The sequence below is a fragment of the Thamnophis sirtalis genome, unplaced genomic scaffold, assembly GCF_051295495.1.
Source record: "Thamnophis sirtalis isolate CommonGarterSnake01/CBP01778 unplaced genomic scaffold, rThaSir2_p1.2 scaffold_3, whole genome shotgun sequence".
NCBI lineage: Eukaryota > Metazoa > Chordata > Lepidosauria > Squamata > Natricidae > Thamnophis > Thamnophis sirtalis.
Window position 1 is genome coordinate 34240877 of NW_028261383.1, and position 26926 is coordinate 34267802.

The 26926-nt window shown below is 42.7% G+C and overlaps 2 protein-coding genes across 3 annotated transcripts; both read left to right on the forward strand.

The window, feature by feature from the left end:
• The first annotated feature begins 3788 nt into the window (after positions 1-3788).
• Positions 3789-12296, forward strand: LOC148047904 (zinc finger protein 287-like). Its single transcript, XM_087708657.1, has 5 exons — positions 3789-4271; positions 5213-5339; positions 7243-7380; positions 8681-8806; positions 10924-12296. The coding sequence occupies exons 1-5, from the start codon at positions 3804-3806 to the stop codon at positions 11988-11990; spliced, it is 1926 nt and encodes a 641-aa protein (XP_087564783.1). The 5' UTR covers positions 3789-3803; the 3' UTR covers positions 11991-12296.
• Positions 12297-16819: 4523 nt separating this feature from the next.
• LOC106546037 (uncharacterized) lies at positions 16820-25391 on the forward strand. 2 transcript variants are annotated; one of them, XM_087708597.1, is made up of 6 exons: positions 16820-17223; positions 17688-18123; positions 18811-18937; positions 19487-19630; positions 20232-20369; positions 21545-25391. In XM_087708597.1, the coding sequence occupies exons 1-6, from the start codon at positions 17198-17200 to the stop codon at positions 23341-23343; spliced, it is 2670 nt and encodes an 889-aa protein (XP_087564723.1). In that variant the 5' UTR covers positions 16820-17197; the 3' UTR covers positions 23344-25391. The 2 variants fall into 2 exon arrangements, with proteins under 2 accessions (XP_087564723.1, XP_087564724.1); XM_087708598.1 differs by lacking the exon at positions 19487-19630 and having other exon boundaries at positions 16822-17223.
• The last annotated feature ends 1535 nt before the right edge of the window (positions 25392-26926 follow it).

Here is a 26926-nt window from a genome sequence, read left to right on the forward strand (position 1 = left end):
ACTGGCCCCATTACTTTTTGCTAAGATCATAATTTTTCTTCCCAGAAGCACTTGTAAAGCTGCAATTTCTCTTCTTTTCCCCTCTGGCTTTTGCAGACTTTGGATAAATGGCCACTTTTTCCACAGGTGTTAACAGCTATGGGTCTCTGGCCTCCCAATGCTTTCCTTTGATTTGGGCAAGAGCTAAAGGCTTCTTTCTCCTTTTACCTTTCTCTTTCCCATCTCGTTAAAGTTCTTATTTTCTGGAAGAAGCTTTCTTATTCTTAGTCTGCACCTTCCTTTCTAATATCCTCCAGTTTCTATGTTGCCACATACTCCTCAGCTAGTTCAACATTCCTTTGATCTGACTCTGTTGTGTTCCTGCACCCAAGACCTCAATTTGGTAGGGAGTAAATGTGGCGACTGTTCTAAAATTACTTCCTCTACCACTCTTCCCTTGCTTCTTTCATTTGGTCTCAACCACTTTCCTGCCCAGGTCTTCCCACCACCTTGACTGCAATTCACAAATCCCTTCATGTTTGTTGTAGGTGTAGCTCCTAAACCTCTGCCTATAGGTGTAGGGAGTGACATATCTGTAGATTGCTTCTTTTTAACGTGAGAGTAATCCTCTACTTCTCTTCCTGGAAAACTACTATAAGGTCTCAAAGCCTTTCCTATTAAACATGATGCTAGTCTAGCTACCCCATTCACTTGCAAGAGGTAGCCACTCTTTCAAACATTGTAAAAAAGTTTATGTCTTCTTCCTCTCACAACTTGGGCATTGTGATGTGTTTAGGGCCACCTCCACACACCATGCCTTTTGAAAGATTGAATATGCACCTTCTGGGGACTGCATTTCTTTTAGTAGATAACCAGCCCTTAAAATTATTTCCTTTTTACTCAGTTCCTACTCCAGGAAATCTTTCCTTCCCTTCCAAATTAACTCTTCTTCCTCTTTAATTAATTGCAGCCTTTCCTTTTTTTTTAAAGTTTTTTTTTTTTAACAAACAAACACAAACATAAAACCATCTTCCAGCCTTTCCTCTTGTTGCAGTTTTAGGGTAGACTCCCATTTTTAACCCAGTTAGTAGCCTCTCCTAAGGGAGAAGCTGTCCCTTCTTTTCCAACGTTGCTGTGTTTGGTGTAATCTCTGGTATGGGATTTTGCTTTTCTCAGCCAGAATTGTTGGCTAATTTCTACAAGGTCCTTGGGCTTTGTAAGGACCAAGCTCTCTTCTTTTTACAGCCCCCTTTCTAACTAAGGCTTGGTTGTTTTTTTCATAGAGTGTACTCAACTGAGTTTAAGCCACCATTGCTGTGGCTGCCCACTTGTATTGGATATCCACCTTGCTTTATGGATATCCCACTTCATGGATATCCTACAGGCACCACTTTGTCAAAGGTTCTTTTATCCAACTCAAATGAGTTGCAAAAAAAAAATGCCAGACAGCCAACACAACCCCACCTAGAGATACACCCACAAGCATTTAAAGGTTACTACTCACTGTTTACTACCTTCCCCCAATTCTACTACAACTCCCATTTCTTCACTATCTTTGTTAATCCTATTTCTGGAGAAGAGTAGCTCTTCCCACAAGCAGCTTCGTGCCATTTTAGATTCCCAAACGAACACAAACCACTTTCTTTCTTCTTTCCCCCTCACTCCCACACCACCAATAGGCTACACCCTGCTGCATCTCTGCTCAGCTTTTATAGTCACAATTGGGGAGCGGCTAGCTAGGGAGGAGTCTTAAAGGAATATGCTACACCCTGCTGCCTCTCTGCTCAGCTTTTATAGCCACAATTGGGGTGGGGCTAGCTAGGGAAAGGTCTTAAAGGGACAGGGCACCAGCAGCCCAGATGATGACTATTTTGCAAGCAGCTGGTCCTCTCACATTCAGCAAACGCACAAGCTGTGATCTGGTGAAATAGAATAAAGACAGGGGAAAATTAGGCAAGAATTGGGATTATACTCGTGGATAGGCACAAAATTTTCCAGACCCCCAGAAATGATACTGAGAAAAATTAGTATAAGGAGTCTCTAAGGAAGTGGCCCTTGGTTATTCCAGTTTCAGCGTCTTCTGTAAATCATGGCATAACAGATGGCAAGCAGCTGCCAAGCGACCCTTCCTTTATTCCACACCAAAAGGAAAGTTTGGTGAATGCACACTTCCTCCCTGAAATACAGGGTGCTCTAAATTCATCCCAATGACCAAAGCAGCATTGCACCCTAAGCTCTACCCTTTTTTTTTTAAAGATAGTGACTCCCAACAGTGGAACAGAAGGAAACAGGACGATGCTTGCATGGGATGGCTCCTGTGCATCCGCCTTCATTTGACCCGCACAAACCACGGATGCCTCCATGCCAGCGTTTCACAAGCTTAGCAAAACTATCACATATATGTGGGCTTCAACTCCCAGGATTCTTAAAAGTTGCCAAGATTGAGAAACGCTGCTGTATGCCAAGCCTATAAAGACCTCTGCCCGCTGAAGGAGTTTACTGTAGGTAAAACAGTGGCAAAACTTTTCTTTCCTCTGCCCACGAGAGGGCTCTCGGGTTTTTCTTTGCTAGTCTCGAACTACCGGCTAGCTTTTTTCTCTTCGCTGCGAACGGCACGAGAGAGTCCTAATTTGTTTTCCGGGTTATTGGGAAGTTGTTGTGATTGCTTCGCTACATGGCCGTCCTATTTGGATGGAAGGAGGTCTAGCACAGAAAAAAACTTCTTTTTTTTGGCGTAATCCTATAGTAAGAATTATTTTCCTTCTCTAGATATTTGGCTAAAAAGGCTTCTTGGCACAGGGCTGAATCTGAGCAGGTAGAAAACGGGATGGGGTGGGGGATGTCCCCATCCTTCCGTCGGCCCATCCACCCTCCCGCCTGCAGGTCCATTTTTGTGTAGTCGTCCATTGCCTCGCCTTGTCTTTCTCAGCGGCGGAGAAATTGGCGGGGTTGCAGGGCAGTCAGAAAAGAAGAGTCGGAAGAGGACTGAGATGGAGGAATCGGCAAGCACAACAGAGTTTTTACCCCCCTCCATCATGGAAAAGGGGGGAAAAACTGGATGAAGATTTATTTCGGAGTACATAGGGAGTGGGATTTCTGCGATACAAAATCGGTCTCTTCTCTATGCAGAGAAAATCTGAAAAGCAGAATTAACTCCAGGCAGGATTGAATGGCAGTCAACGGGGTCCTTTTATTTACAGGGAAACCATCTTAGTAGAATTAAAAGCAGATTGTGGTGATGTTTCTGTGTGGAGTGTGTGTCTGTCTGTCTGTGTTTCTCTCTGACCACCACACATTGTCAATTACAAAGTATGGCTATTGGTTTGAGCTCCCAGCTTGGCAATTTGGTTGAAAACGTTTCGTTACCATTCAAGGAGACATCCTCAGTGCGTTTTGAAATGTCAAACCAATTCAAAACGCACTAATGATGTCTCCTCAAATGGAATGGGGACAAAAGGTTTGTGACCAATTTGCCAAGCTCTGCACGCAAACCAACAGCCTAACTACCAACCTCAGCTACTAATATTAAAACACATTTCAACTGTTGAACTATTGGTGGTGATATTTGTGGTGATATATGTGGTGATATTTCTCTGTGGAGAGGGGCAGAAAACCCAAAGCAGTAAGTATGTGCCTGTGTTTCTCCTACTCACCCCATTTTGTCACTTATGAAGTATTTTACATGCCTTGTGCCTTGCTTTTGCTGTTCTTGGATGCAATTTTTTCATTCCCTTTGCTATTTTTGTTTTCAGTATGGTTCACTGCCCAATAAGTGAAATGTATTTTGCTTTTCTCCTAAAACTAGTTGCAAACTTTCCTTTGAGATGGACCCCCTTACGTTTCGCCTTTCCCAAGTCCCAGCAGAGGAAGCAATTTCTTGGGCTCCAGGGAATCTAATGAATGGCTGGTGTAGAAGATCTGCTTGGTCAACATCCATGAAGGAGTCAGAAGCCCATCGCTTTGCGAAAGAGGAACCGGTTGGCATCCCTGGGGAGGTCAAGATGGACGTGGATGCCCTGCTCAAAGACAGTGAGGAGTACAACAGGCAGAGGTTTCGTTTGGATGCTCTTCCTTTGGGGGAACGTCCCTGGCAGACTCTGTTCCACCTGGGAGAGGCCGCTCAGAGATGGCTGAGACCACAGGACCGCACCAAAGGACAGGTGGTGGACGTGGTCATCTTGGAGCAGTTTCTACATGTGCTTCCTTTGAGAATGCAGGCTTGGGTGAGAGCCAGGAAGCCAAGTACCAGCCAGGTGGCAGCTCAGCTGGCTGAAGCTTACCTGGAGCAACAGGTATCCTTGATAATAAGAAAGGGAAACCTTGATTCATAGCCTAATGCTAGGAATGTTGTTGTTCCTCTGACCACAAGCACTGGTCAAGCAAGAAGGAGTCTCCAGTAGGCTGGATTCTGAAGCCACCTGAATTTGTCCTACAACTGGTTATAAATGGAGTGGGCAGTAGAAAGAGGGAAGGCTTAAAACTTCATCTTCCTTGATAACAACCCCTAGCTTTCTAGGAAAGCCTGTTCTTACTTGGAGAGCTACAGATTTAAAATATAAGTCAATATCTTGGTTCACACCCTGCTGATTACAAACTCTGGGTTGGTATCCCATGTTCACATGACCTTCCTTAGAATCATTCCTTAGAATAACAGATTTGGAAGGGACCTTGGAGGTCTTCTAGTCCAACCCCCTGCTTAGGCAGGGAACCCTACACCACTTCAGACAAATGGTTGCCACTCTCCTCTTTAAAACCTCCAGTGTTGGAGCATTTACAACTTCTGGAGGCAAGCTGTTCCACTGATTAATTGTTCCAACTGCCAGGAAAGTTCTCCTCAGTTCTAAGTTGCTTCTCTCCTTGATTAGTTTCCACCCATTGCTTCTTGTTGTACCTTCAGGTGCTTTGGAGAATAGCTTGATCCCCTCTTCTTTGTGGCAACCCCTGAGATATTAGAACACTGCTATCATGTCTCCCCTAGTCCTTCTTTTCATTAAACTGGACATACCCAGTTCCTGCAACTGTTCTTCATATTTTTTAGCCTCCAGTCCCCTAATCATTTTTGTTATCTTATCTAGCCGAATCTTTTAGCCAAACCATATTATGACTCAACCCATGACCTGCTCATTTAATAAGTCACTGACTGGGATGCTACAGCTAAATGGAATTGTTAGCAGCCATTGGAAAAGTAGACCGATCAAATGTATTAATCTAATCAATTGTCTTCCTTTTCTAGTGCCCTGTGGCATTTGAGGAAGTGGCCATATACTTCACCCCAGAGGAGTGGGGCCTTCTGGATGACGAACAAAGAATCTTGTATTACACGGTCATGCAAGAGAATTCTGAGAATGTGACCTCCTTAGGTAGGGTTCCCATTCCTGTAAGTCTATAGAAACCTTTCTGAAGGTGTCAGTCCCAACCAAAGAATCAGCTCCTCTTTGCCTAGGTGTAACAGGCAAATTGCATGTTTTTGTAAAGTCATCTCTCTTACTTTTAAGGTTTTAGGTAAGCTCTGTTGAACCCTCTCCATATCCCCAAGGGCTGTTCCTACCTCATGCTACGTAGTCTAAATGGAACTCATCGTACTTCTGAAAATTAGGACTTGCCATTCCTAATCCAGCATTGGCCAAGGAGGCAAGGAGTTGAAATCTGTAATGGTCAGGACTACCTCTACCAAAAGTGGCTTGAAATTAGCATAGGTTGAGTGGAAAGAGGTGGATGTCAGGAACACAAGTAAAATTTCCCACTATTGCACAAATAAAAGTACCTTGACTTATAAGTACTGGGATGCTTGGAATTTTGGTTTTAAGTCATTGCGCTTGTAAATAAAGGCACCGCATGATTAAACTTTGTCTTACAAGTGTTGAACTCTGTAAATTAAGTCACTTTTGTTATTAAGCAAATCATGTAGTCTTTAAGCAAATAGTATGGTCATTAAACAAATAATGATGTCAGTGAATCCAGCATCTCCAGTGGAGAGGGTTTTTTTCCATTTTCTGCTGAAAAATAGAAAGAAAATTTGCAAATTGAAATCACATAACCACTGGATACTGCAACCTGTCTTAAATGCAAGCCATTGCCAAACAGCCAAAATACAATTTGTGTGTGTGTGTGTGTGTGTGTATCTGCAGCAGTTATAACTTTAAGGGTGTCATAACTTTCTTGAAGTCTGTCAAAACTGTTGTTAAAGAGCCAGCGACAGTTAAGGACTACCTGTAATGGATTACCGTAAATATTCCAGAAATGAAAATGTCTGTTGTATAAGTAAAGATATTTTTTAATTTGTGGTTTCTTAGATTTCTATCAGGGGAACAAAAGACAGGTTACTTGGGAACCTGTTTTGTCTCTACAACAAAAATAATCCTGTGTGGTAGGTTCAACTGAGAGACAAGGACAAATGCAAGGTTTCCTGAAGTTTCCATGGCTTGGGGTGAACTTTAATCTGATTCTTCCCAAATCTAGTTCATTACTTCAACCATACTACACCAGTAGACAATTCTAAGATATTTGGTTCTTGATGTTCTCTGAGATTGGTTCTTCTCTCACAAACATCTCAGAGACAATCAACAGGTATCACTGTTGTGCAGCATAGGAAATGGTACCAGACAGAGGTGGGTTGTTCTTGGTTCGGCCCGGTTCAGGCAAACCGGTAGTGATTCCACCCACCCACGCAGACACTTTCGCGCATGCGCAGAAATGTCACACAAGCACACGTGCGTGCACAAGTGAACCAGTATTATTATTTAGTATTTAATAAATTTATAGTAGTGCTGGGATTTGCAACCCACCTCTGGTACCAGAGAAACAATGAAGAAAGAAGTAATACCATGATCAAGGCACAATAAAAAAAGAAAATGAACTCCAACCAACTGTCTATAAACAAACAGCAGAGTTCTCGCTCTCATGCACTGATGATGTTATCTTGCCTGGTAAATGAAATGTTTGCAGAAAAACATCCAAGAAAACAGAACCCCTGCATGTTGCAAAGTGCCAGATGTTAGTCACATGACCCCAGGAATACTGTGATGGTTGTAAATGCAAACGCTCATTGTGAAGTGTTTTTTTTCCAGTGCCATTGTAAGTTACAATGGTCATTGAAATAGGCAATTGTTAAGTGAGGTCTTTTTGCATTAGAATTCTGAGGTAAATTCTGAGGTAACTAATTACCCAGCCTTGCCTACGATAACACCCTTCGTTGTGTGAGATAGCTATAAAGAAAATCAATAATCTTCCTCTCTTTTGTTGTGTCTCTTTTCCTTGCTCTAGAGCTTTTGATATCGAAACCAGATCCAAGTCTCCAGACTGAGTGGGAAGAAGGGTTACAAATGGCTGATCTCGAGATATTCAAAGGAAAAGACCCTATTGTTGAAGGAGTTGTGAATTGGGAGGACATAATGGTGGTTGGTAAGAAGGTCTTTCTTCCTCTGACAAAAGAACTCTTATGTTTTATTGGGTTACATAATATGTTTATTTTTTAAATTGAAGAATTTTTGAATCTCCTATCTGCCACCCAGACCCCAGGCAGTTGGAATATACAACATCCAATTAATCAAAATCTCTACAATGTTAGATTGTATTCCTTTAGTACAGTGGTGGCAACCGTGTGCCCAAACTGGAATGTGTGTGCATTCATGTGCTTGCGCGTGCCAAACAGTCTTTGGGTTTGCAACACGCACATGCACGCTGGCCAGCTGGTCTTTGCACAGGTGAGAACACCGGAAACCCAAAGACCAGCTGGCCGGTACGCGCATGCCTGTTTTTTGGCCATTTTGGCTGTTTTCAAGCTATTTTCCAGGCTGTTTCTACACCGTTTTTTGGGCCATTTTTGGCCTGAAAAATGACCTGAAAAAATGGCCTTGAAAATGGCCCAAAAGCAGCCTGTTTTTTGGCTGTTTTTCAGGCCATTTTCTGGAATGCTGGCACCCATGAAGATCAGCTGGCCAGAAACCAGGAGAGCAGCTGGCAACGGCACGCATACCCATAGAGAGGGCTCTGTGTGCCACCTCTGACACGCGTGCCATAGGTTCGTCATCACAGTTTTAGTACATAGGTTTTAGCTGATGTGCAGGATGACATATTTCCTTTTCTTTCCTTAAAATAGTTGTAACTGTTGCCCTGCCAATTTCATTACCTCCCCCTGAAAAGCAGCTGGCTTTGCTGTAGGATATCAGAGATGTGTTTCTGAGGGCACATGTTAACCACTCAGCCACTCCAGTGGATGCCCTCAGCAGAACGGGGGACATTCAGTAAGAACCATTCCAATTCATCAGCCCTCCTGCCATCAAAGCCTGTTTTAATTGGCCCACTGCCACTGCAGTAGCTGTAAATTCCACCAAGTCTAAGCCACATCTAATAGTGTTGTTTCATTGTGTCTGCAAAGCCACAGACAGTTCCATACATTTGGATCCCTCACCAAAAATGTTATTGAGGTGTACCTGGTAATCAGTGGGACAATATCTTAAGTGGAGACACCCATTGAGAGTATGATGGACAGCACAACCACCAAGGAGGGCTTGGGTGTTGTCCCTAAATCAACCCTAGCTAGCTCTAGCATAGTTATACCGTATGTTGAATTATAGCCTGCCAAAAACCACCTGAGTGGTTAAGCTTAAGATCTTGATGGCTTTGAGACAGTTTAAAAACTTTTATATTTCCTACATTAGTTTTGATGTTTTCTCTGGTTTCACTTTTTTCCTTAATTCAGAATTGCCAACCCAATATCCATATGAGACTTTCCATAATGGTAAATCTGACGTGGCCTTCCACATGAGAGGCGATAGAACAATTCAGAAGTCTGAGGAAAAGAGTAATCTGAGGCATTCTTCTCCAGGTGAGAGATTAGAGCAACACTTGTTTTTTAAAACAAACCTGTGGAGGTGCAGGTAGGAAAACACAGTTCCAGGAAAGAAGTGGAAAGATGGTCCAGCTTCCTTCTACATTATGAATGAGCAAAACATAAACCTTCTGGAAACAGGCCATTTATCCGTGGTGGGGCAATGGTTGGAATGCAATACTACAGGATACCTCTGCTAATTGCCGACTGCCAGCAGTTTGGCAAATCAATTCTCAATGGCTCAAGGTTGACTCAGCCTTCCATCCTTTTGAGTTCAATAAAATGAGGCCCCAGATTGTTGGGGGCAATAGGCCGACTCTGTAAACTGCTTAGAGCGGGCTATAAAGCTCTGTGAAGCAGTATATAAGTCTAAGTGCTATTGCTATTATCAAAATTCCTGAAAGGAATGTTTCTCTGTTACATAGTTGTTGGGACCTGCTTATCAGATCCTTGTCCCACTTCACTGATTAAAGCCACTTGGCAGGGGTGGATTGCTGCCAGTTTTACTACTGGTTCGCTACCCAGCACATGCACAGAACAATTTACAGTGAACTACGCATGCGCAGTCATTAAAAACCAAAATGGCGGCCACCCAGCGGCGGCGAGATAACCAGTTCGGGGGCGTGGCAAGGTTGGGTCGCTGCTGGTCCTGCGACTGAGGCATGAATTCCACTACCGGTTCGGCCAAACCAGGCTGAACCGGCAGCAACCCACCTCTGCCACCTGGGAGGTGATATACATTTTACGTCCATGAAGTGCTTTGCCTTACTTTAGGGAGGAGGTAGTACATGCCACTCTAAGGATGTCATCTCTGGACTAAACTATTGTGGATCATTTCCATCCAATCTCCAACCTCCCTTTTTTGATAAAGTTGCGGTTGCTCTTGAAGAAGCACTGATCATGCTAACCAAGCTTCAATGGGGAGAAACTGTTTTAAGCTCAGCCTTAGCCAAACTGAGTAGCTGTCAGTTTTTCAACCACCCATAGTTTCGCTTTTGTCATTACAAGTCCTCTCAAAAATGAATGGACACGCCCTTAAGAACTTCCTGGGAGATACTTTGAACCATTATTGACCATATAGCAATAGCAATAGCAGTAGACTTATATACCGCTTCATAGGCCTTACAGGCCTCTCTAAGCGGTTTACAGAGAGTCAGCATATTGCCCCCAACAATCTGGGTCCTCATTTTACCCACCTCGGAAGGATGGAAGGCTGAGTCAACCCTGAGCCGGTGAGATTTGAACCGCTGAACTGCTGATCTAGCAGTAGCCTGCAGTGCTGCATTTAACCACTGCGCCACCTTGGTTCTTACCATCCTTTACCATTCTTGTCTCTTAGGTATTTTGAAACTATAGAAAGTCAAGTTAGCAAAAGTTATTTCCTTTCATAGGTTGGCTGTAGCATTTAGGGTCCCGAGACTGAAGATGAAAGAATAATCCAATCCACAGATAGCTGAACCAACAGAAGTTTATTGAGCAACCAGAATTGACATGAGAATCAACAGCAAAATTATTAATCATGAAACATCATTCTTATAGTGTTTTCAGCTTCTTTGAGCGCTACCTACTTTACGTGTTATATCATTATTGACTAACAAGTCTCCAAGGCACAATAATTGGTTAGTCCTTACATCATTGGTGTTCGTGAGAACTTTCATGTTGTAATAGCTGAGTAAATCAAGTGTTATCAAATAAGTGAATAAAATGTTGCAGGTTATTACTTTGTTTCATCATCCCGTGTCCTCGAACATGCCTGGGAACACTGCAAGCAAAGAATAGCTGACAGGCAAATATTTTCTGCAGTTTTTACTTACACATGTAACCTCAGTTCTAAGGACCATCCAGATGATTCACTGTAAAAACCCTACAGTTGGCAGCTCCTGCAGACCTTGCTCTTTTTTAAATGGTTACCAGAAAAATTACCCGTGCCAATGTCATTTTTTGTCCTTATGTTGCTGGCAAGCATAATTTTGCATCGCAGATTAAGTACCAAAATCTTCCTATTGAAACCAAGACTATATTTTTGACCTTTTCTTGCTTTGCTCACTACCCCCTTATTTACTTCTTTTGCCTCTGTCTTCAAAACTTTGTTCATATCTTCATTGTTTTTGCAGAAAGCCGCCTGCCTACCAGATCAAAATTTTATCAGGAAGAGTTTGGAGCAGACCGACTTCAGGAGCCAACGCAGTGGGATATGTTCTTTGATCCCAAAATTTCTGAACCACTGGAAGTCAAATCTAGAGGACAACAAGGGTTATTCCTGGAGCTCATACAAGCTTCTAACGCTGACAAGAAAATGCACAGCAGTAGCTCCCCAGTAGGTTCTACTGTAACCAAAAGAAACTACCCCTGTTCTGAATGTGGGAGAAGTTTTGATCGCCGTTCCAACTTAATTAAACATCAGCGTATCCACACAGGAGAAAAGCCATATCCTTGTACAGAATGTGGGAAATGCTTTGACCAGCAGTCCAATCTAAATGTCCATCTAAGAGTCCATACTGGAGAGAAACCATATGGCTGCCCTGATTGCGGCAAAAGGTTTAGTATCAAATCACATTTACATGGACACTATAGGATACACACAGGGGAGAAGCCTTACGAATGTGAAGACTGTGGGAAGAGCTTCCGTGTGAAATCTTCCTTAAATAAGCACCAGCGAACCCATACAGGAGCGGCCAAGCTCTCCAAACCACCTGAGATCAAATCAGAGGGTCCCCGGGCAATATTGCCAGAAGTGACACGGGTTTATGCAGCTCTCAAATCAGAAAAAATAATTAAAATTATGAGTAGGAAGCCCCCTATAGAAATCACGGTGTCAAACAAGAATTTTTCCTGTTCCGAGTGTGGGAAAGGATTCGATCGGCCTTCACATCTCATTACACACCAGAGGATCCACACCGGGGAAAAACCATATCCGTGCATTCAGTGCGGGAAACGTTTTCATCAGCAGTCTAACCTGAATGTCCATTTGCGTCTCCACACTGGGGAGAAACCTTATGGCTGTCCTGAATGCGGCAAAAGATTCAACATCAAATCCCATCTACATGGACACTACAGGATCCACACAGGTGAGAAGCCATTTGAGTGTGAAGACTGCGGGAAGAGGTTCCGGGTGAAATCTTGTCTAAATAAGCACCAGCAAATCCATACAGGAGAAAAGCCATATAAATGTCTCTCCTGAGAAGAAAATCTAATTAAACACAGGTCACTCACTCTGGGGAGAAAAATCGCCTATGCTCTGAACTTGGGAAAATAAATTTTGCAACAGATAAAATCTTATTAAGCATGAAAGAATTCAAACAGGAGAAAATCCTTGCCTATGTTCCTTTTGGCTAGTAAATCCATACAAAAGACAGATATTATGGGGGGCCATCTGTGAGATAATTTCAGGAATAATTCACAGCAGAACACACACAGACACTATACATCATATATTTAATTATGGTTATTTTTCAGTGAATTCCCTAATAAACTCAATTCTTGCAAATGCTTTTATGGGATCAGAGAGAAGCAGTGTGCATTTGGAACTTAAAATATTTTGCCCTGAGACCATGGAAATGACCCAACTTCTACTGTCCTGAAGTCACCTGTTATTTAAAATACCTTCTTTCAAGGTGGCCCAAAGGAAATTAGAAAACAGTCGATATTCCATATGAAGAGGTTTATGCCGTACTGCTTGCTCCGATTTTCCTAGGAACATGGTATTACCTTCCAGTTAGGTAGTTCTGCACCTCATTGTAACCTGAAACTTAGCCAGAGTTATTAATGTTCTCTAAGAAAACATCAGTTCGGACTATTAGAAAACCTTTAGGTTAATTACATATTTTGTTTCCCACTCATGCATGGCTATTTCACTGAAGCTTGTCTGGAAATGACATGAGGTGCTTCAGAAAAATATGTCCTCAATCTGGTAACTGTAAGGCAGAAGCACTTAAGACTTGCCTTTCAAAGCCAGTGGGACTCAAAAGGGGTTGGTGAAATGTGCACAGGTTGGAAAAATCAGAACATTAGCATATACGATATGGACCTTCCATTTCATGATACTGCTTTCTTCAGAAATATCATTCGAAAGAAGAAAGTACTTTCCCTCCTTCCTTTCATTTCTGTTCCATTCCAATTATGGACCTAATGACTGTAACAGCCTGGTTTGCACAACATACCATAGTTAACTGAGTCATGAAGAGTTATGTGTTAAGTGGACAGAAAAAAATAAGTTGATTGACCCCATTAATTAGCCCTTAAGAGGCTGCCGTCGCCACCCTGTTCTTTGTGCCAGCCGTGTATGTGCATCCCATTGCCTGCTGCGCTGGAGGGACTTGCCCAGGCAAGTCCGAGCGGAGCGGCACAGCAGGCAACAAGATGCATGTGCACAGCTGGTGCGAATAACAAAGAAGCGACGGCAACAGCTTTTTCAGTGCATTCAAGACCTCCGATAGTTTTCAGCAGCCTCTAGCCAGCTGCCACTGCTGGGAAATGGCTGGCAAAGGGGTGGCGGCTGGGAGTTGCACCAAAAAAGAGAACTTGCCTTCCGGAGTCCGGACCAGCCACTGCAGGAGGAAGGTATGCCCAAAGAAAAAGGTGGTCATGGGGGAGGAAGCAGGGCTAGGGCCGGAGCCTCTGAAGGAGTGGAAACCGGATTGACGAAGGGAGAGTGGGCAGCATGCAAGAGGAGGCCTTTGACAGATTAGGCCAGGCCTGGGCAGAAAATAGGTAGAAATTCAATTTTTTTTGTTACCGTGTTCTGTGGGCGTGGCTTGATGGGGAGGGTCATGTGACTGGGCGTGTGACCATGCCCACTCAGTCACATGACACTCCACCCACCAAGCCACAGCCACAGAACCGGTAGGGGGAAAAAATTGAATACCACCATTGGACTATTGGTGGAACTGTTAGACGGTTGGTGCAGCCCCAATCAGCAGAGTTGTATGAAAGTGGAGCCCAGGTCCTATCAAACCTTGGGCAGTTGGAGGCATGCTTGCAGTAATCCAGTGAGCATTCTCAATTATTTCTATTTTCTTGTTCTACAGCATTTATCAGTGTAACTCTGCTTTCTTATTCTGGTTTTTTTTAATGCCAACATTTCAAGATCGGGTAAACTTGTAAGAAGCAACTTGCCCAAGAATAATCAACTGCCCTTTTTAATGCATAACAAAGACAGTTAAATCTGGGTTTCCCACTTATCCTCTGCAATACTGTGGGTCTCTGAGGTGGAATGAAGACCCATTAAGTTACCTCTTGTCCTGAAAGAAGATATATTTTTGCCATACAAATGGTTCTCATTTAACCATCTTCCATTCAGTGACCACATTCAAAGTTACAGCGCCATTGAACAAATGCTACTTGGACCCAGTCCCCAAAGTTACGTCTTCTATAACAACCCCATGGTCACATGATGAAAATGTAGGCACTTGCATTTAGGACTGTAGTAGCACTTCAATTTCCCCACCACCACCTACCTATTCCCTCCCACCATTATTTCTATCCTTTTGATGGCTTCTTCCTACTGCTGTTGCTGAAGTGCAACCAGCCTAGTAATATGCAAGGCAGCTGTTGTCATGACTGGCCTTGCTCCTGAAACCCCATGCACCATTCTCCAAAAAACTAGAGAACCTGTTTTCATTTGGAAAACAGCATGTGCAGCCTCAGGAAAAAGATCTTCCGGCAGCAGGTGCCTCATGTAGGAAGAAGGTCAGCTGCATGTGGCAGGTCTGGCACAAAGGTATGTCAGCTGAGATTCTACAGTGGGGTATGTGGCTGCAACATGGACTCCAGGTGGCATTCCTTGGGGGCAGTGGTAGCACCTGTGACGCTGAGGCTGAGAAAGGTCTGGGGACAGCTGAGATTATTTAAAGTCCTAGGCCTCTATGACAGGGAATTGCGCAGCCGGTGTCCAAATGAAGTCAGAGACACTGACATGAACTTGTAGTTTTATATAAATATATTTTACATCTATATACACCAAAGATAGTCAGGCAAACAGGAGCATCATAAATCACAGAGCACACAGGGGGTGGGGGAGGCGGGAAAAAGGGAAACACTCCACACCTATAGCAACCAATCACAGTGCAGATTGCCTCATACCGGAGCAACCGGCAGCACTCTTCGACCAATCACTTATAACTGTGTTCTGGTCCTTTGCACAACCTCACTGCTAAATTTAAAAGTCTTAACACTCAGCCCTAGCACTACCATCGTTCGAGAGGAGACAGTGCCCTTAACCTTAGTGAGGCTTGAGACTCGGTTTGGTCCTTTCCAGCCTCAAGCCTCACTAAGGTTAAGGACTGCCTCCTCTCGAATTATGGCAGTGCTGGGGCTGAGTGTTAAGATGTTTAAATTTAGTAGCTGGAGCAGTGAGGTTGTGCAATGAGCCAGAACACACAGTGGATGGATCTCCCCTAATGACATTTGGTTAGTGATGGCAAAGAGGACTGCCAGGATTTCCATCACTAAGCAATGTGGATATGTGATGCTATGTTTTACAACTGCATTGCTTATCTGTGGAAATTCTCATCTCGATTGTCATTGTTAACAAAGGACAAGCTGTATACCTGTAACAGTTGTGTTATATGGATGTCCCAATTTGTTACCATGTTTGTTTTTTAGATGCCTTGCTAATTGGTTAGAATTCGTTTTTTGTCTAGGAGACTGTGCTAAACGCTAGAATGCTCATTTAAAAAAAAAAGCAAAGAACAATAAATTAAAACTTTTCCAACAGATTTAGCCCTGGGATATTAATGCAATGTTGTTAATTACACCCAAACTGTTAACTGGAAAAACAGAATAAAGGCAAACAAAAAACACAGAACAATTAACATTCATTAAAAGACCAGAACAATTAACATTCATTAAAACACCAGAAACCATACTGTGAATAATTAGCGGGAACAGTTCCCAAAAAAGGAGCCTTGGGTTATTCCAGCTTCAGCCTATTCTGTAAACCATGGCATAACAATAGAGATGGAAAGCAGCTGCCACGTGATCTCTTCTTTATTCCATACCTCGAAGGAAACAATTTGAGGGATGGAGATTTTCTCCCTGAAATATAGGGTGATCTAAACCAGGAATTTCTGCAGGATTTGATGCATTCATCCGAATGACCAAAGCAGCATCGCTCTTTTAGGTACACGTGTGGCTCCCAATAAAAGGACAGAAGGAGACGGGGCGAAGCTTGGATGGGGATGGGATCATTGCTGTTCATCTGCCTTCGTTTGACACACACACACACTGATGCTTCCATGCCAGTCTGTAGAGATTCCCAGTCATCAAGGTAATGGTGGTCCCAAAGGCGCTTTCTCAGGAGGCAACTGGACTTTCGTGTGTTTTCTTTGAAGACGTTTCGAAGCTTCTTCATCTCCGACAGGACAGCGGGGAATGGAAGGAACGGAGCCCACTATCCACTATCGGAGCTGAAGAAGCTTCTTGGAGGAGAAGCAAAACGTCTTCAAAGAAAACACAAGAAAGTCCAGTTGCCTCCTGAGAAAGCACCTTTGGGACTTCCGTGCCAGTGTTTCTCAATCTTAGCAAAACTCTCAAATGCGGGGACTTCGATTCACGGAATTTTTAAAGTTGCCAAGGTTGAGAAACGCTACTCTGGGCCAAGCCAATAAAACCTCTCTGCTCGCTGAAGAATGACCGGTGGCATCTTACTGTAAACTCAGCAGAGGCAAAACTAGGAAGCGTTTCTTTCCTCTGCCCACGAGAGGGCCCTGGGGTTTTTCTCTGCTAGACCCGAAATCCCAGCTAGCTTTCTTTCCTCTTCGCTGAGGACGGAGCGCTGTTTTGTTTTCCGGGTTATCGGGAAGTTGCTGCGATCGTTTCGCTACAGGGCCGTCCTATTTAAATGCACGAAGGTCTAGCAGAGAAAAAAATATCTCTCTTTCTCCTTTTTGGCTGAATCCTAAAGTAAGAATTATTGTCCTTCTCCAGCAGCCGAATATTCGGCTAAAAAGGCTTCTTGACACAGGGCTGAACCTGGGCAGGTAGAAAGCAGGTGGGTCCCCTTCGTTCCCTCCACCCATCCACATCTTTGTGCATCTGCCCATCCCTGCAGTTCCAATGTTGTGTAGTCGTTCACAGCAGCAGAGAGTCTCTTTTTAGCTCTGGCTTTGCTGACTAGTTTTTTTCTCCAACCTGGGAAGATTTATTTCTCAGTATTTTGGTGCGGGGGGGGGGGGGGAGATCTGCGATGCAAACTCGGTCTCTTCTCTACGCAGAGAAAATCTTAAAAGCAGATGAATTCCAAACAGCATTAGATGGCAATCAATGGGATCCTATTATTTGCAGGGAAACCATCTTAGTACAATTAAAAGCCCAATGGGGTGATATTTTGTCAGGTACTGAGGATTTAATAGCTGCCAGCTGATATAAAGTTGTAGACTGCAATGGCTGATGCAAGGAGGAGGACTAATTGCATGGTAGGTGTCTATATATATATATAGGTAGTCATTAGAGGGTGTTTCTCCCTCGCATCGTATATTTCATTTCTGTCCTTGTATTTCATTTCTGTCCTTGTGTCCGAGCTGAATGGTAAGGGATTTTAGCTACCACTTATATGTTTGTATATATTTATATATAAACCACTGTTAATAAAGGCTCTGTGTGCTGTGTTTTGCTCCTGGGTTTATCTCATAATAATAGTCACGCTGCCAAAACTCTGACATATTTATCTGTGGAGAAGGACAGAATACCCAAAGCAGTAAGTATGTGCCTGTGTTTCTCCTACTCACCCCATTTTGTCACTTACGAAGTATTTTACATGCCTTGTGCCTTGCTTTTGCTGTTCTTGGATGCAGTTTTTTCATTCCCTTTGCTATTTTTGTTTTCAGTATGGTTCGCTGCCCAATAAGTGAGATATATGTTGCTTTTCTCCTAAAACTAGTTGCAAACTTTCCTTTGAGATGGACCCCCATACGTTTCGCCTTTCCCGAGTCCCAGCAGAGGAACCAGTTGGTTTGGCCCCAGTGGATCAGCCCAGTGCCTTCTCTAGAAGAAGATGCATATGGTCAGCCTCCATGAAAGCTTCAGTAGAAGTGACTACTCTGCTCCTGGGCATCAAGGAGTACAGCAGACAGATGTTTCATTCCAATGCGCTTCCTTTGGGGGAACGTCCCTGGCAGATTCTGTTCCAGCTGCGGGAGGCCGCTCAGAGATGGCTGAGACCACAGGACCTCACCAAAGGACAGATTGTGGACGTGGTCATCTTGGAGCAGTTTCTGCATGTGCTTCCTTTGGGAATGCAGGCTTGGGTGAGAGCCAGGAAGCCAAGTACCAGCCAGGAGGCAGCTCAGCTGGCTGAAGCTTACCTGGAGCAACAGGTATCCTTGCGAATAAGAAAGGGAAACCTTGATACATAGCCTAATGCTAGGAATGTTGTTGTTCCTCTGACCACAAGCAATGGCCAAGCAAGAAGGGATCTCTGGTAGGCTGGATTCTGAGGCCACCTGAATTTGTCCTGCAATTGGTTATAAATGGAGTGGGCAGTAGAAAGAGGGAAGGTTAAAAACTTCATCTCCCTTGAGATAGTTCCCAACTTTCTAGCAAAGCCTGTTATGACTTGGAGAGCTACAGGTTTAACATAAAGATATTATCCCAGTAGCTCATACAAGTTGTAATGACAAATCCTGGCTTAGAATCCCAGGAATATTATTAAGCCATTTTTTTTTAGTTAACCCAATTATCTGGTTTGAGCTAATAAGGCAGTGGTTGGATTTCTATAGCTTGCTGAAATACAATCACAACCCAAAGTCCAAACACTGACTTGGGTTTCAAATGTAGGAGTGCAGTTAAACCTCTAATCTCCCCCCTCTTGCCTTAATGTGAGTTAGGCAGGTCCTTTTCAACACCTGGGAGCTTAAGATAAACTTTATATAAGCTTGAATCAGGAATTACAAATTCAAGATATAAAGCAGGCATTAAAACTGAATATTTTTGCTAAATGACATAGCAGTCATCAGAATAATAGATCAAATGCATTGCTTTGTTCAATTGTCTTCCTCTTCTAGTGCCCTGTGTCATTTGAGGAAGTGGCCGTATACTTCACCCCAGAGGAGTGGGACCTTCTGGATGACGAACAAAGAATCTTGTATTACACGGTCATGCAAGAGAATTCTGAGAATGTGACCTCCTTAGGTAAGGTTTCCCATTCCTCGTCCTTCTGAAAATTAGGACTTGCCATTCCTAATCCTGCATTGGCCAAGGAGGCAAGCAGTTGAAATCCATAATGCTGTGAAACATTGTTTTATATGAGATTATTAAATTTTATAAATAAATAAATATTATATGGGCAAAGAGTGAAAGATTTGACTTACCCACTATGGATGGTAAAGATGATGACAGCTTTGGTCAGAAAACACCTATTGTCTAAGTTTAATAATGATTGGAAATCCCTTTACTGACTTTTTGTGTGAAACAGGGAAAAATGGAAGTCTTTGTTTTTTCAACAACCCTGTATGGTAGGTTGAGCTCAGAAAGAAGGATGGATGCTAGTTCACTGGGAGTTTCCATGGCATAGGTAGATTTTAACTTGGTTCTCCTCAAGTCTAATCCATTACTTTTACTACACTACACTAGTAGACAATTCTAAGGTGTTCAGTTCTTGGTGTTGTCTGAGCTTGGTTGTTTTTCTACAAATATCCCTGAGACAACCAACAGGCTTGCTATCATTGTTGCATACTGCAGGAAGAAGCAGCAGAGAAACAATTAAAAAAGAAAAAAAATACTCTGATCGAGACACAATCAAGAAAGCAACTGAACCCCAATCAAGCAGCTATAAGCAACCAGCATACTCCACACACTCATGCACTGATGATGATACTTTACCTGGTAAATAAAATGTGTACAGAAAAAAAAACCAAATTAAGAGAAGTCCAAGAAACAAACAGTTCAGCCTTGAGCTAAACATCTTCTCTGCTATAATTAGTTCTTGCTTAGTAACAATAATTGGGAAGTCTGTCACTCAGCAGCATAGTCACTAAGCCTAACACATGACCAGGATGAATTTAGGACTTCAATTCTCATTCAGTCATTAAGCAAGTAACCATAAATTGAAAAGCAACATCATGTGGCCAGTTTTTCCATTGACTCTGTTTGTGGAACCTGGTTTTGAGGTGCACAAATAGTGATCACATGACTGTGGGATACTGCAATGATTATAAAAATTGTCCACTTGCAAAGTTCCTGAATGGTTACGGGGGTGACACTGCAACAGTCATAAATATGAGGACTGATCATTAAATTATTTTTTTCAATGACATTGTCACTTTGAATAGTGGCTGAACTGGGCATTTAGTAAGGTTTTTACCTATACTGAAATTCTAAGCTAATTAAATAACCATCCTGGCCCAGGATATTTTATTGTGTTAGATGGCTATAAAAGAATCAGTAATTCTCTTCTCTTTTATTGTGTTTCTTTCTCTTGCTCTAGAGCTCTTAATTTCCAAACCAGATCCATGTCTCCAGCTTGACTGGGGAGAAGTATCCCGGATGGCTGATCTCCAGACATTGAAAGGAAAAAACACTATTGATCAACGGATTGTAAATTGTGAGGGCATAACTGTGGTTGGTAAGAAGGTCTTTCTTTTGTTTGATAAAAGAATCCTTTCGTTACATTTTATTGGGTTATATAATTTACTTTTTAAAATTCAAACATTTTTAATCTGTCTACTGCCCAGACCTCGGGCAGTTGGAAGATACATCTAATTGATCAGAATATCTCCAAATACATAGGTTTTAGCTCATGTGTGGGATGACCTATTCCTTTTCTTCCCTTAACATAGTTGTAACTCCTAATGGACACCTACGGCAGAATCAGGGGGACATCCAGTAACAGCCATTCCAATTCATCAGTTTCCTAGCAAAGCCTGTTTTAATTGGCCCACTATGGCTTCAGTAACTCTAAGTCCCAGTAAGTCTAAACTCCACCCAATAAGGTAGTCTCTTCTGAGTGGCCATCACATAAGGTACATCTTCAGATCTTGATGCTTTTAGACTTACAGAAGAAATCTATTTTCCTGCAGTGTTTCCAGTATTTCCTCTGCTTTGCTTCCTTCCTTAATTTAAAATTGTCACCCCAATATCCATATGACAGTCTCCATAACAGGGAATTTGACATGATCTTTCAGAATGGAGCAGAGGGAAGGATTCTGCAGTCCGAAGAAAGGAGTAATGTGAGGCATTTTTCTCCTGGTGAGGTATTAGGTCAACTCTTTTTGACCTAAATAACCCTAACCCCAACCCTAACCCTTCCAAGAAAAAGCCTCCTGAAGGCCCCTGAGGGCGAAAAATGGACCTATAAACAAACCGGAAGTCACAAGTTAAGCAGGCCTTTGTGGGGGAGAAACAATTTTTAAGCTCAACCTTAGCAAGACTCAGTGGATGGTTATTGGCCATCTATATTTCTACCTTTGTCACGACCTGTCCGACCAGAGGTGGGTTCCTACCGGTTCAGCCCAACTGGTAGTGGTATAGCGGCCTGGGTCACTGGAACTGGCAGCAACCCAGGCCTACCACACCCCTGAACCGGTTACCTGGTTGCCGTCACCGCCATTTTGTTTTTGAATTCTGTGCATGCACAGAACAATTTAAAAGCTGGCCAGAACACACCCCTGCCTCCTACCAACAACTTTTCTATTGAAACTGAGACTGTATTTTTCCCCCTTTTTCTTGCTTTGCTGCCTGCTATCATGTTGCTTCTTTTGCCTCTGTCTTCAATACAGGATATCTTTGTTGTTCTTGCAGAAAATGTCACTACAAGAAAAAGTCCTCATCAACAGAAGCCTGGAGCAGAGCAATTTCACAAACCTCTGCGGTTGGATGTTTCCTTTGATCCCAAACATTCTGAAAAAATGGGGATCAAATCCAGAAGGCGGCAGGAGTTATCACTGGAATTATCACAAGCTTCTAAGGCTAGCAAGAAAATGCCTAGAAGTAGCTCCCAATTAGCCACAATGGCAACAAGGAAAAAATATGGATGTTATGAGTGTGGGAAAAGGTTTGATCAGCCATCACAAGTTATTAACCACCAGAGGATCCACACAGGAGAGAAGCCATATCCGTGTACCGAATGTGGGAAGCGTTTTAACAAACAGTCCAATCTTAATGTCCATGTACGTCTCCATCGAGGAGAGAAACCTTACAGCTGCCCTGATTGTGGCAAAAGATTTAATGCCAAATATCATTTACGTGGACACTACAGGATACACACAGGGGAGAAACCTTATGTTTGTGAAGACTGTGGGAAGAGATTCCCTGTTAAATCGTCTCTAAATAAGCACCAACGAATCCATTCAGGAGATCCCAAGCTGCCCATACCACCTGAGATTAAATCAGAAGGCAATACTCAGACAGTATTACCAGAAGTAAAACCGGTGTGCATAGTTCCTGAGGCAGAAAAAATAGTTAAAATCATCAGTACCAATTCCGCAATAGGGGTAACAGTGTCAAACAGGAATTATGTCTGTTATGAATGCGGAAAACGTTTTGATCGGCCTTTACAGCTTAGTAAACACCTGAGGATTCATAAAGGAGAAAGGTCATATCCATGTATTGAATGCGGGAAACGTTTTAATAAGCAGTCTAACCTTACTGTCCATTTACGTCTCCATACTGGAGAGAGACCTTACGGCTGTCCAGATTGTGGCAAAAGATTTTGTACTAAATCTCATTTACTTGGACACTATAGGAAGCACACAGGGGAGAAGCCTTATCAGTGTGAAGTCTGTGGGAAGAGATTCCCTGTTAAAGCTTCCCTAAATAAGCACTGCCGAACCCATACAGGAGATCCCAAGCTGTCCAAACCAGCTGAGAGCAAATCAGAAGACAATACTCAGGCAATATTACCAGAGGTGACATATGCAATTCCTGAACCAGGAAATTTCATCAAAATTATAACTAAGAAACCCCCAAAAGGAATTACAGTGTCAGACAGGAATTTTGTCTGTCGTGAGTGTGGGAAAAGTTTTGATCAGTCTTCACACCTTACTACACACCAGAGGATCCACACAGAAGAAAAGCCATATCCATGCACTGAATGTGGGAAGCGTTTTAATAAGCAGTCTAATCTTAATGTCCATTTACGTCTCCATACTGGAGAGAAACCTTATGGCTGTCCTGATTGTGGTGAAAAATTCAACATGAAATCCCATCTACAAGGACATTACAGGATCCACACAGGCGAGAAGCCGTTTGTGTGTGAAGATTGTGGGAAGAGCTTCCGGGTGAAATCTTGTCTAACTAGGCATCAGCAAATCCATACAGGAGAAAAGCTATATCCATGTAATGAATGTGGGAAACGTTTTAATAAGCAGTCTAATCTTAATGTCCATTTACGTCTCCATACTGGAGAGAAACCTTATGGCTGTCCTGATTGTGGCCAAAAATTCAATATGAAATCCCATCTACAAGGACATTACAGGATCCACACAGGTGAAAAGCCATTTGAGTGTGAAGATTGTGGGAAGAGCTTCCGGGTAAAATCTCGTCTAACTAGGCATCAGCAAATCCATACAGGAGAAAAGTCATATCAATGTCTTTCCTGAGAAAAAAAAAAACAGCTAATTAAACACCAGCTGTTTCACTCTGGGAAGAAAAACTGCATGTGCTTTGCATGTCACAATACATTTTGCAACAGATCAGATTTTATTAAGCATGAAAAAATTCACACAGGGGGAAAAAATCATTGCCAGTGTTGCTGTAAGCACTGAGAAATATTTCCATGATATTTTTATGTGATTATTTTCCAGGAATTTACTAATAACTCTCTTGCAAATGCTTTTATGGAGCCAGAGGGAAGCAGTGTGCATTTGGAACTTAAATTTTGTGTCCCTCTTCTATAAGAACTGGAGGCGTCTGTTGTTTTAAAATGCCTCTTTTAGGATTGGCCTGAAGGAGCTTAGTAAACAGTAGACATTCCATGTGAAAGCTTTGATGCCATGCTGTCTGGCTTCAATTTTCCTAGGAACAAGCGGTGGCACTATCTTCCAGATAAATTGTTCTGTACTCCAGGATAACCTGAAACTAAGTAATAATTATTGCTGTTCTTTAAGAAAGCTTCATTTGGGACTGTGAGAAATCCTTAGATTAATTTTGTGTTTCCCATTCAAGCATGGCTATTTTATTGAAGCTTGTCTTGAAATGAATGAGACACTTCAGAAAAAAATATCCTAAATCCGGTAGCGGTAAGTCAGAAGCAGCATTTAAGACTTGCCTTCTGTGCTCAATAGGATTCAAAATGAGATGTATAAAATGTGCACAAGTTGGACAAAATCAAAAACTGACAGATAGAAATATAGCTTCCACTTCAAGATGCTGCTTCAGGAACATCAGTCGAAAAAGAAAGTCCCCCTCCACCTGATTTTTAATTTCTGTTTAAGTCTATTTATTCAGCCAGATGACTGCATAACAGTCAGGTTCTCCCAACATGCATAACTGAGTCATGAGAGGTAGTGAGTTGTGTGAACAGAAAAACTGGTATGATTGGCGCCTACCCATTAGCCCTAAGAAAGTTTATTTTTAAATCAAGCAGCTCGAGTTTTCTGGAAATCAAGTAGCCTGTGCTTGAGTGTACAGAACACACAATGTTTAAACTGTATTGTCCACGCAGCTGACCTGAAGGTTAACTAATATGTCTACCTTCCATAGCCTAGTGTTAGAGTCAACATGAACATTCTAGGAATTCCATCTTTGTGGTTTTTTGGCTTTTACCACTAGAGTCACATAGAAACATTGAAAAAGAGAACATAGTAGATACATCCAGGCCCCTAATGTTGTCCATGGTGGATTGGTGGTGATTATGCCAGTGCAAGATCTCCCCTCCAGCAAAACAGAGGCCCAGGAATCCTAGACTTTTTGGCAGCAGCTGGGAAGACTGTTGATTTAGATATAGTGGCCAGATAACTGATGCGCCCCCCCAGCAATGAATGGAATGGAGGAAAGTAACTGGGTGAAGGACACCAGTCAGCAGGTTCGTCTGAAAATGGTCACCAGGTTCCACCAAGCCTCGCACTGTTGAGGCTCGCTTACTTTTGTAGAAGTCTAATGGAGAATATTCACAATTATTTCCATTTTCTTGTTCTACAGCCATTCTGATTTTTTTAAGTGACAACTTTTCAAGATCGGGTAATTTCCCCCAAAATAATCAACTGTCTTTTTTTTTTTTAATGCACATTGAAGCCAGTTAAACATGGTTTTCCCACTATCTCTTGCAATACTGTTTCTTGCTAAAGAATTGTTACTCTTTTATTCGGGGGGGGGGGGGAGAGGTTTTACACACCAGCAGAATCATTAGGCATTTTCCGAATATTTGATCCACTGAGCCCCAAAGGTTTGCCATGCCTGACATCAATAGTAAACTGCATGCTTGGAACATATTTTAAGAATAAAGAGTAAAATATTGTAGTAGCTCCGGCAGTTCTCTGTATGCAGCCTTTCCTGAATGTACTTCTTATCGGTAGGTTCTTTGGCTGACTTCAGACCGATGGAAAACATCTTGCTAAATGTGTGAGTTCAGGGCTTCTAGTCCAGTGATTTGCCTCAAGAGAGCCTGCATTGTGAAGTGGGCAGAGTTAAAAAGAGAGGTTAAGATATAGATAGCGGTTCCACCACAAAACCGCGGTCGACTAAAGCGCGCTCGACGAAACCGCGTACCTGACATCACAGCGCGATGAAAAAAGCATGCTGTGAGCGGTAAAGCTAAAATTAACGCGTAAACCTAAACCTAACCCCCCGAAACCTAACCCTTAACCTAACCCTTAACCTAACGCTAACCCTTAACCTAACCCTAATGCTTAACCTAACCCTAAACCTAACCCTTAACCTAACCCTAAACCTAACCCTTACCTTAACATGAATTGGCTTGCTTTAAAAGCGCTTTTTAAAGCCCCCTTTTTTCTCCGCGGTCGTATTTGTCGCGCTGCTGATGACGTCAGGTACGCGTTTTAATCGGGCGCGCTTTGGTGGACCGCGGTTTTGTCGTGCCACGATAGATAGCTATAAACACTGGCTAGAGTTTGCTCTCTGGTGTGGCTAGTCCAGTAGTGGGTTGCAAATATTTTTAGTACCGGTTCGGGCGCGCTCCCATACGCACTCTCATGAGCAGAAGCGTCCGGGCAAGTGGGTGGGGCCTCCTGCTGCCGCTACTACTGGTTTGGCCGAACCGGGAGCAACCCACCACTGGCTTAGTTCCTACAATTTTGGTCTGAAACACCTAGTTTTTACTTTCAGAAAACCTTTAAAAACTGGATTTTTTTTCTAGCCTTGAAAGCCTGGATATTGGCAGAAGCCAGCTTGCATCCTTGCCCTGGGCTGAAGTGGTGTTTTTTTTTCTTTGTCTGGCATCCTGTGTTGTTGGTTTTTTTTCTATTATTTTCATATATATGTTTCAGATGTTTTGTTGGTTAGTCACACAGAGCTATTTTACAAGATAAATCTATATAATAAACCAAGAAACAAGCCAACTCTTGGAGATGATTTTCAATAGACTCTGAACTTTGACTAAATCATAACTTTTGAGATGTAAAAAGTCTGACGCACTTTCCATCAGATTTTAGACATGGAGCAACAGTCCTGTCTTTTAGGATGCCTAATCAACCATTGCTGGGAATCATAGGTACAGAATAGGTACTATGGAGCAGAATGTGGGAAAGACCTTGGGAGACAAGGAGAGGCTGCCTAAAGAATGGCTAAATAAGAGGGATATTAGATTACAGCTGGATAATGAGCAGAGCAAGAGACTGAAAAGGGACCCTCCCTAGTTCCTCAGGCTATAAAGGAAATGGTGGGAGGACTGTACTTTCATATTTGTAAACTTCTGTTAATGTAGCTTTTCTATAGCAATAGCAATAGCAGTAGACTTATATACCGCTTCATAGGCCTTTCAGGCCTCTCTAAGCGGTTTACAGAGAGTCAGCATATTGCCCCCAACAATCTGGGTCCTCATTTTCTGCTTGTGCTTCCCGTGTGGTCTGCCTGTTAATGATGACATCATGCTCCAACCATTCTCCAGCTGCAGCAGAGGTGGTATTCAGCAGGTTCTGACCAGTTCTGGAGAACCGGTAGCGGAAATTTTGAGTAGTTCGGAGAACCGGTAAATACCACCTCTGACTGGCCCCGCCCCCATCTATT